Genomic DNA, 11,201 nt, shown 5'->3' with positions numbered 1-11,201 from the left:
TCTCTCTGTCTCTCTGTCTCTCTGTCTCTCTGTCTCTCTGTCTCTCTCTCTCTCTCTCTCTCTCTCTCTCTCTCTCTGTCTCTGTCTCTGTCTCTCTCTCTTTTACCTTCCTCCCAAACCCATCTTGGTCTCTGTCTGTCTGAATCCTTTCCTTATGCCTTAGGATTCATACCAAGGCAGAGGAACAGTGAGGGCTCAGCAATTGGAGACTTACCCAGGGTTACATAGCTAGGAAGTATCTAAGGTCATATTTGAACTCATGACTACAGTTTCCAAGCCTGGTTTTCGATCCACTGAATCTCTTAGCTGCCCTTCAGGAAAAACTTAGAACCTTTCAAAGAAAAAAATCTTTCATTTGCCCTCAACATTCTTATATATCTTCCCAATAACTACATTCCACAACAGTTTGTCTCTCCTCTGAACTCCAGCTTTTTACAGGTCACACTGCCAGAAATTCTGACTTTCCATTGGGTCTGAGAGACCAAAACCCCATATGACACCTGAATTCCTGTTCTAATATCTCTAAGGGATGAAACCTCTATCTCCGTCTGACTTTACTCATTCTACATTGGTAGAGTTCCACTTGGTATAATTAAGTAGACATGATTCCATCTGGAGTCTCCTGGCCCCAAATATGACCATATATTTTTAAGATATGAGGCTCCATCCCGCTGTCAGAACATATTAAATCCTGGACTGGTGTAAGGCAGGGTTAGAGAAGAAACTTCTTCTGTAGGTACTGATATTTACCTATAATTTTCCCTGTAACAAATGAGTTTTCTGGGGTCCTGAAGTTCAAGTGGCTTTAGCCATATGACTCAGTCAGACAATTTCAAAAATGAGACTTGAATGCAGGCCTATCTGACTCTAAGAGCAATTCTCAGGATATCCCAGGTGAGAAGGGAAACCAGAATGGTTCCTAACTCAATTATCCTGGGCCATTCCTGATAGGGAGAACTTATTTAAAAGTACTAAAAAGAAGGATTTTACACACTCAGGACTCAGCGTGTTCTGGAGACCTCAAGTTTCCCTGATATCAACCAGAATCTTGAGGCAGAAAAGAGCAGGATTTTCGTAGCTCCCAGAAAAACTGGCTCCCCAGAAATGGGGTCAAAGGGCCAGAGGATCTTCAGCAAGAGGTCAAGAACCCAATGCAACCAGGAGAAACTGACTTGCACTGATTGGGGTCAATTGCTGGGGATTTCGTGCTTCTTGGGAATTCTAGAAATTATTCAAGTCTGCCTCATCCTTTAAGTTAAGAAATCAGCTTCATTCTCAGGGATATGGGGCCTGTCTTGGGGTACTCTGACCTTCTCTTCCTGGATTCTAATTCTTTAAAGAAAAGGCATTCTCTCTCTCTGACCCCACTGCTCACACACCTGGGTGGTATCTAGCTCTCTCCTCAGCCAGGCTCTCATTACTGGCCCAAGGATTGGAGCCCCAGGCCCAAAGCCCCCGAATCCAGATAGGGAGATCAGGGTTCAATTCATCCTGCAGTTTTTCTTCTGGGCCAGGACCAGGTGAGTTTGTTGTGAGTCTGCCAGAGCCCAGAGTGTGGAAATTGGGGAGTGAGTCATGGAGGACTTCATAGTGGGAGATAACATGATGGCAAGCTGGGCTGGTGTGCAGGAAGGTCTTGGCTGGATATTACTCTTACTAACAAAGAACACGGTTACTTGACCACTCTGAGCCTCAGTTTCTTCATCTCTTAAATGTTGGTAAAAATGCTTACGAAAAACTCACAAGGAGAAAAATGAGGCTCAAAGGAGATGATATATTCAGTTACTTATTCACATCCCTATGTTATATATCTTTATATTTTTTACATGTCTGTAATTTTTCTGGATCATAGTATTTATTAGAGTAAGTAAGTTGTGGGTGTCCATTGTTAAAATATTGCAGTTACTATGTAAAGAATTTTTTTGGTGGAACTCTCTTCACCTTAGATCACTTCACATAAATCTTTTCATGATTTTCTGAAGTCACATTATCTCATCATTTCTTATAACACAATAGTTTTCCATCAAAATCTTATACTACCATTTGCTGAACCATTCTCCAATTGATGAGTATCCTGTCATTTTCCAATTCTTTTCAACCACAGAAAGAGCTGCTATACAGATAGTAGTGGTATTGCTGGGTCAAAGGATATGCACAATTTTATGGGGTCTTTGGGCACATTTCCAAATTGTACTCTAGAATAGTTAAATCAGTTCACAGTTCCACGTACAGTGCATTGGTATAACTATTTTTACTTATCCTTCACATTTGTCATTTTCCTCTTGTCATGTTACCAATGTAATAGTTATGAGATAGAATCTTAGAATTGTTTTTATTTGTGTTTCTCTAATTATTAGTGATTTATAATATTTTATATGACTTGATAATTTTGACTTCTTAAAACTCCTTGTTCGTATCATTAGAAATGCTAAATTTATCAAAGAAACTGACTGTAATGCTACTTATCCCTGCTAGTTTTGTGTTTTCCTTCAAATTTTGGCTACATTAGTTTTCTTTGTGCAAAATGTTTTTAATTTATTCCAACCAAAATTATCCATGTTGCCTCATATAATCTTTTCTATCTCATGGTGAGTATTAAAGTCTTCCTTTATCTATAAATCTAACAGGTAAATTTTTCCACACTTTCCTAATTTGCTTATGATATCACCTTTCATGTCTTAATTATAAACCTTATCTTTGTGTGCAGTGTAAGATTTTGGTCTATGCCTACTTTCTTTCAAATGCTTTCCAGTTGCCCTCAGAGTTTTTGTCAAATAGTAAGTTCCACCATTCCTCTATCTCACCCAATCAGCTTGAATTTTTGAGTTTATCAAAAACTAGACTATTACTTCATTATGTTATATACCAAATCTCATCATATTAGCTTAAAGCACACAATTTCTTAGCCAGCCCAAACAGATTTGTTTGTCACTTTGTGATATAGTTTAAAATTTGGCATTTGAAGGCTGGTTTCCTTTATGTTTTTTGTTTTTTCATCAATTCATTTGGTATTCTTGACCTTTTGTTCTTCCAGATTGATTTTGTTATTTTTTCTAGTTCTATAAAATAATTATTTGATTGTTTCATATAGAAATGAATAAGTAAATAATTTTAGGTAGAATTGCCATTATCATATTGACATAGCTTTTTCATTAAAAATTAATATTTCTCCAGTTGTTTAGATTTCTATTTTTGTGAAAAATGTTTTGTAATGGTGTTCTTATTCTTAACTGGGTTTGTCTGGGCAAGTAGGTTTCAAACTAATTTCTACTTTCTGTGTTTGTTTTAACTGGAATGTTTCCTTCTATCCCTCCCTGATGTATTTTCTGATATTGTACAGAAATGCTGATGATTTATATGAGTTTATTTTATATTCTACAACTTTGCTGAAATTCTTAATCATTCCAGCTATTTTTAGCTGATTTTCTATGGTTTTCAAATCAGCTGTTAAGACTGATAGTTTTATTTCCTCATTGACTTTTTAAATTTTTTAATTCATCTTTCTAGTCTTATAGCTATAGCTAGCTTTTATAAAATACTATTAAATCATGATTATAAGGGACATACTTGTTTCACCCTGAATCTCACTCCTTAAATAAAGCTCCATTGATTACTATTCCTCCTGGTGTTTTAAATTGGAATAGTGGTGTATTTTATCTCTACATTGATTGATAGTATATTTTCTTACACAGCTCATTTGTGACTTATTCTTTTTCCTTTCTGCTATCTATTTCTATTTCTTTTAATCTTGGAAATTTATATTTTAAAAAATATTCATTTAATTTAGCTTTTCTGTGATATTGTTCAAAAAAGCTCCTCAAAATTGCTTTACTCATTGATGGTACTCTTACCCTTATTTTTGAAACTAGTAATTTAGTTTCTTGATAGTTTAATTAACAAATACTTTATTGTATTATTTTTAAACCTAGTACTTTTACTTATTAATATATTTTTTAACTTTCAAATTGATTAATCTCTTGGATTTGAGAATTTCTATTTTGGTGTTTAAGAATTTTTAAATTTTTTCCCTTTTTTTAGTTACTTTTCCAATTCTTGATGTGAAAAAAAAATCTACAAGAAAATACTCCAGAGAGAAAAAAAATCTATATTGTATACATGACCAATAAGAATTATGAGAAGAACTAAATAAAGAGATTTTAAAAAGTACAAAAAACATTTCAGCAGTTAAATAGATGGTTAAGGAAAAAATAAGACAGTAAATGAGAATAATGTAAGAAAATTATGGGATAAGATTTAGCCACTTAGTCAAAGAGGCATAAAAACCTGAAAAGCAAATACATAATAATATATAATTAGAAATATTAAATGAACCCTTTTAAAAAATCACAATGCATCGAAAATTCCATTTAACTGAGGGCTTTGTAAATATCAATTAAAATGAGAAACTAAATATTATAACACTGAATATTGAGTGGGTAAAGACTTTGATCTTCCCTGTCACCAAAGTAACTCTTTATACTCAGATTCCCTTTTGTTGTTTGCTCATTTTCTCATTCTTTTTATTGATTTTGAACTTTATGTTAGATGTGGGTTCTATTCTTGATATGTGTGTGTTTGTTGGGGATGTGGTTGTGGGCGGCTGTCCCAAACTTCTTGTCTTTCTATCTTGCTGTTTTCATATTTATTTCTATCAGTTTTCTGGCCACTTAAGGTGGTATGATAAAGGGAGAGCTGTGGTCTCTGTTCTCATCTTGGTTCAACATTGTATTAATAGCATTTAAGAAGAGTAAACTGAGGTAGAATAGCCTGAGAACATTCGATTCATTAGCAAAGTGGGAATATTCCAATTAATAGAATCTCAGCTTTCTCTGTGATGTTAATGTCCCAAATAAAGGAGGTAGTTCTATTTTATAGATTGGGGAAGTACAAAAAATAGGAAGGCTACAATCATTGATGATAGAAAATATGATAGAATGGAAATTGGGAATGAGATCTATCAACAATTCCCTCCTTCCCTCTTGTATCTAAGACATATTCATTGTTTGAATCCAGCTGCCTGTGCAAGGATAGAGGCAGCAAACCTAACATCTTTGGAAAACCAACCAGACATTCTTTAAGGATAGCTGGGTGGTATGAAGATACTAGATCACACTCTCTGCTATCAGCCTGCCTCCTTCAAAGTTAGCCTATTTCTTGGACACAGAAATAGAAATGACTAGTTGGAGAAGTGGATTTCTTTTTAAAAATACTTTATCTTTTAAATTACATGTAAAATCATTTTAATATATGTTTTTTAATTTTGAGTTGCAAATTCTCTCTCATCCTCCCCACTCTTCCTGCTCCCCCCTTCAGAAACCAAACACAGTGTTATATATTATACATATGATTCAAAATATATTTTCATGAGTCATGTTGCGAAAGAAAAGACAGACCTGGCAGCAGCTGGGTAGCTCAGGGGATTGAGAGCTAGGCTTAGAGACAGGAGGTCTTGGGTTCAAATATGCCTCAGACACTTCCTAGCTATTGACCCTGGGCAGGTCACTTACCCCCCCATTGCCTAGCCCTTACTGCTCTTCTGCCTTGGAACCAATACACAGTATTGATTCCAAGATGTAAGGTAAAAGTTTAAAAAAAGAAAAAAAGAAAAAAAAAACAAACCTTCACTACCCCTCAAAAAAAAAAAAAAAGGAATTTGTAAGCTTGGATTTGCATTTAGAATCAATTAAGTTTTTTCTTTGGAGTCCTTCAGAATTTTCTTGGAATATTGCATTGTTGAGAATATCAAAAGTATAATATATGGATGTTATACCATTCAGTGCATATGTAATTTATATTGATATTACTTCATTGTATACAGTATTGCTTTAACAAAATATAGTTTCATTATCTATCTCTTTCAAATAGATCTATATTTTTCTTTTGTTATTTCAACTGAAGCATAATAGATTCTTCTTTATATCCTTACTTTACTCTGCTTGTGTGTCTTTTCTTCTTGAAAACAACATATTGAAGGATTCTGACTGTTATTCTACCCTGCTCTCTACTTAAATTTTATGCATGAGTTGATCCAATTTAAATTCTGATTAATACGATTAATGATTAAGAACTGTGCATTTTCCTCCATCCTATTACCCCTGCCCATTTTTATTTCTTTCTCTCACCTTTCAAAACTTACATCTTCAAAACTGTTTTGCTTCTAACTACTGCCTCTGTTAATTCAATTCCCTTCTATCAGCAGCCCCTTCCTTCTCTTATCCCTTTTATTTTTCTATATTCCTGTAGGTTAAGATAGATTCTATCCCAAGTGTGTATGTTATTCCATCTGTGAGCCAATTATGTTGACAGTAAATTTAAGTGGTCCCTAGTATTTCTCCTATTGACTGTAAAAGGCTCAATTGGACTTCTTTTATATGAGATAATTTATACCATTCTACTTCTCTCTTTTCCTACCTCCCATTAAATTTTTTATGCATCACTTAATTTTACTTTTTAGATATCGTACCATCATTCTTAATTCTTTTTCATTTTTTGATTCAGGCTTTCACTTAGTCCAATAATTCCTAAATTATCTCTTCTAAATCTTTTTTCCAGGTCAATTGATTTTCCAATGATATAAATTTCACATTTTCCTCCATTTTATGATTCTTTTGATTTATTTTTTTTGTTTTTGTTGAATTATTGATTTTTTAGCTTATACTTCCCTAATTCTGATTATTAAGAAATTTTTTTCTTCACTTAGATATTATATCTCCTTTTCCATTTTTACTAACTTTTTTTAGTGCATTTTTGTACCTCTTTTGCTATTTGTCCTCTTCTTTTATGTTGTTTTTTGTTCAGTATTTTTTCTCCTCCTTTTCGTTTTGCTATAATTTCCCTGTGTCACATTTCTTTCTCAAAGATTTCCTCTACACTTCTTCTTTGATTTTTAAAATTCCTTTTTGAGCTCTTCTAGAAGTTCTTTTAGGAAACCTATACAAATTCACATTTTTCTTTATAATTTTGAATGTAGCTACTTTGATTTCTTTGTTTACTTTTAAGTTTGCATATTGATTTTCCTTCTCACATTAGTAACTTTTTTATATTCAAGTCCTTGTTTGGTTATTTGTTTATTTTTCCCAGCCCTTTTCTTGACTTTTGACTTTATGTTCATGTTTAGTTCTCTTCTAGAGGTGGAGGAATTATTTTCCCAAACTTCAGGTTTTTATCCTCTTTTTAGAATTAATTCTGTAGGTCTGTAAATGTTTAATTCTTTCAGATCAGTATAAACTAAGGTGAGGTGTAGTCACTCTTCTCCTGGTCTATACTCTGCTATGTATGCTTTTCTGCCCTGGAACTGTGATTTGGGTCCTCCCTTCTGCTAGTGCCCCTCTTCAAAATGGTCTATGACAAGAAACCATACGTGGACAACACAACAGAATCCTTCTCCCAATGCCACCAAACAACCCTGTTATCTTTCTCTGACCTGCTGTTTATCACCCCTATATCTATGGGCTTAGAGCTCTTGAAGGATCTCTCACTGATACAGTTATTGAATTCTATTTTTGTTTCTATGATGATAAAAATTACATTTGTCATAAGAAATGTCACTTCCTCACCAATTTCCACAATATTAACATCTTCTCTCTTCATTGTGCTATGCTAGTTTGAATTCTTATAAGCTTTTAAATATTTTTTCTCCAATTACATGTAAAAACAATTTTTAACGGAATTTCTTTATATCTCTTGCTGCTCAGCTTTGTTGGTAATATATAGAAAGCTGATAATTTGTCTGGTTATGTTTTGTACCCTGAAACTTCGCTAAAATTTGTAATTATTTTAAATAGTTTATTTAATTATTTCTCTAAGTATAACATTGTATTATCAGCAAAGAGCAATAGTTTAGTTTTCTCTTTGACTATTTTAATTCCTTCAATTTCCTTTTCTTCTCTTATTGCTAAAGCTAGCATTTCTAGTATAATATTAAATAATAATGGAGATAGGGCATTATACTTGCTTCATAGCTTATTTTATTAGGAAGACTTCTAACGAAATCCCATTTGCAAGTGATTCATGACTGTTTACTGAACTAAATTGGTTCAGTAAGTGCTTGTTATTTTGTTATACCTATATCTATGTCACAGATAAAAAAAAAGTTCCTTTGAAAGTTCTGAAATAAATACTTTTTGGGGGTTTTAATTTCAGGAAATAGACCAAACTATCAACAGTGATTTAAAGGCCACAAAAATGAAGACAGAGTATACCACCATTCCACATTATAAAGCTGACAGATGAAAGTACATTCAGAAATGTGAGAATCTGAATAAGATCATGATTTTTCAAGGAACAATTCAAAGTACATAGAAAAAACAAGGATATAAAAAGTTTGTCACTCATTTGTAGCATTTGGAAAAAGAATGATAATCAATAATCACAGAAAAATAACGACTATTTCCTAGTGTAGAGTCCACTGGTACCAAGATAAAAATATTGAAAAGCTTTGAAAGCAACAGTAGAGTAATTGTGTCAGCATTGGTTTTATTTTACCCAACAAACTACTCCTATGAATCAGTAAGCCATGGAAATCGAGATGAGCAATTCTTCATTTGAACAATATATGGACACGTGTACCAGTCAAAATCTGCATGCTGAAAATTACATAAAATGATCCACCTACAGGAAACATGTTTCCCCAAAATTGCAACTCTATGAATATCAAATACTGCAGAAGAAAGAGAAAATGTATATCTAATAACTGTGGAAAGATATTAAATTATAATTCAGAGTTGAATGTTCATCAGAATGTACATAAAGGACAGAAGCCCTATATATGTGCTGAGTGTGGTAAAGGATTCATTGAGGAGTCAAATCTTAATATCCATCAGAGAATCCATAGAGGAGAGATTCCTTATATATGTGCTAAGTGTGGGAAAGTCTTCAACTGGAAGTTAATATCTCATAATCATAAAAGAGTTCGCAGTGGAGAGAAGCCTTACATATGTGAAGAATGTGAAGAAGGATCCACCCATAAATCAAAGCTTCATGATTATCAGAAAGTTCTCACCGAAGAAAATTGCTTTGAATGTAATGAGTGTGAGATGAGTTTCAGCCAAAAGGCTTTATTTCATGCTCATCAGACAATGCACATTAAAGAAAAATCCTATAAATGTGATGAGTGTGGGAAAGGATTCAAAAGGAAGTCAAACCTTCATAGACATTATATAATTCACACTACAGAGAAGCCCTATATGTGTGATGAATGTGGGAAAGCATTTGGATTTAAGTCAAACCTTCATAGACATCATATAATTCACACTAGAGAGAAGCCCTATATATGTGATGAGTGTGGGAAAGGAGTCAGACAGAAGTCACATCTTTATGATCATTTGAATATTCACTCTGGAGAAAAGCCCTATAAATGTGATAAGTGTGGGAAAGGATTCAGATGTAAATCAAACCTTCATGAACATGTGAGTGTCCACTCTGGAGAAAAGCCTTATAATTGTGATGAGTGTGGGAAAGGATTCAGATGTAAGTCAAATCTTCATAAACATATGAGTGTCCACTCTGAAGAAAAGCCCTATAATTGTGATGAGTGTGGGAAAGGATTCATACAGAAGTCACATCTTTATGATCATTTGAATATTCACTCTGGAGAAAAGCCTTATAATTGTGATGAGTGTGGGAAAGGATTCAGTCAGAAGTCAAATCTTCATAAACATATGATTGTCCACTCTGAAGAAAAGCCCTATAATTGTGATGAGTGTGGGAAAGGGTTCAGATGGAAGTCAAACCTTCATAGACATCATATAATTCACACTAGAAAGAAGCTCTACATATGTGCAATTTGTGAGAAAAAATTCACTCAGAAGAAATATCTTCATAAACATCTTAAAGTCCACTATGGAGAAAAGCTATTTATTTGTGATGAGTGTGGGAAAGGATTCAAATGGAAGTCAAGCCTTTGTGAACATGTGAAAGTCCACTCTGAAAAAACTCTCTTTATATGTGATGAGTGTGGGAAAGCATTTAGAAGTAAGTTAAACTTTAATAGACATCATATAATTCACACTAGAGAGAAGCTCTACATATGTGCAATTTGTGAGAAAAAATTCACTCGGAAGACATATCTTGATGAACATCTGAAAGTTCACAGTGGAGAGAAGCCCTATATGTGTGATGTGTGTGGGAAACGATTCATTCGTAATTCTAGTTTTCAGAAACATAAGAAAATCCATTTTGGAGAGAAACCATTTATTTGTGATATATGTGGAAAAGGATTTAGAGAAAAGTCAAAACTTAAATATCATCAGAGAGTCCATACTGTGATTAAGCTCTATTTTTATGAGTGATAATTTATTTAGCTGGAATTCTGTAATTTACAGTAATAAAGACAGTCCACTCCAGATAATTCCTCTATGTATAAGGAGTGTAAGAAAGAATTTAAATAAGTGTCAAAGCTTCATGATCATCAGAGGGTATTTCATGGACATTTACTCTGCCTTTGGACATTTACCTAACTGGTATGTTAAAGCAGTCAGACAAAATTCAATACTTCATGGAAATGAAAGAATTGGCATTTTAAGCAAACTTCTATTTTTGAAATGAGGGCAGTTAAATGATCCAGCTGAATTGAGTTCCTTGTAATCAACATTCAGAGTCCACACTAGATAAGCTCTATATGTGTAATGAATGTGATAAAGTATTAAATCAAAACTTTATGTTCACCACAGGTCACAAAGTTCTGTGATGAATTTTGGAAAGGTACATTCCTCAATTATTTCTTCTTCATTTAAGAGTTCCCTTAAAATGACAAAGTCTTTAAACGTAACACTTATGTATTCAAAACAAACTAGAAAGCTAAAAATAATGTTTCTAATTCATTAATTAAGAAATCCTTTAACACATTTTGCATGCAAATAGTAGACAATAAATCCATGTTTCAAATAATTGATTCTTCTACCTAGTTGCTCTTGAAAATATTAAGCACATGAATTTTATATTAAACTGAAACCAGATGCCCTGAGAAGACACTCTACTCTCAATTGTGGATTTTAAGGGAACTCTGTCTTTTCAGCTAAATAACCTCAGCCTTATACCAACATAACTGGCATTCAGGGAAGAGATTTCTCTGTACCCACTTTTTAATGTTTTAATTTTATCTCAATAAATTTCCACTTAAATTTTCCAAGTTTATATGATTCATGTGGTCTCTCTTCCTTCTTTTCCCCACTTCCTCCCAGAGCTGGCAAACAATCCAATCT

At 33.4% G+C, this 11,201-nt stretch overlaps 1 protein-coding gene across 1 annotated transcript; it reads left to right on the top strand.

Moving 5' to 3' along the window:
* The first annotated feature begins 8,645 nt into the window (after window positions 1-8,645).
* On the top strand, window positions 8,646-10,289 carry LOC123256546 (zinc finger protein OZF-like). The gene has a single exon (XM_044685140.1). It carries the CDS (start codon window positions 8,646-8,648, stop codon window positions 10,287-10,289), a length of 1,644 nt encoding a protein of 547 aa, XP_044541075.1.
* Window positions 10,290-11,201: the final 912 nt, after the last annotated feature.

The sequence above is a fragment of the Gracilinanus agilis genome, unplaced genomic scaffold (assembly GCF_016433145.1).
Source record: "Gracilinanus agilis isolate LMUSP501 unplaced genomic scaffold, AgileGrace unplaced_scaffold60762, whole genome shotgun sequence".
NCBI lineage: Eukaryota > Metazoa > Chordata > Mammalia > Didelphimorphia > Didelphidae > Gracilinanus > Gracilinanus agilis.
The sequence above is the reverse complement of the archived record's forward strand: the minus strand, read 5'-3'. Positions and strand labels throughout refer to the sequence as shown.

Excerpts from the sequence above, each read along its gene's own strand:
- LOC123256546 (XM_044685140.1), top strand. The coding sequence starts at position 8,646 with ATGAATATCAAATACTGCAGAAGAAAGAGAAAATGTATATCTAATAAC.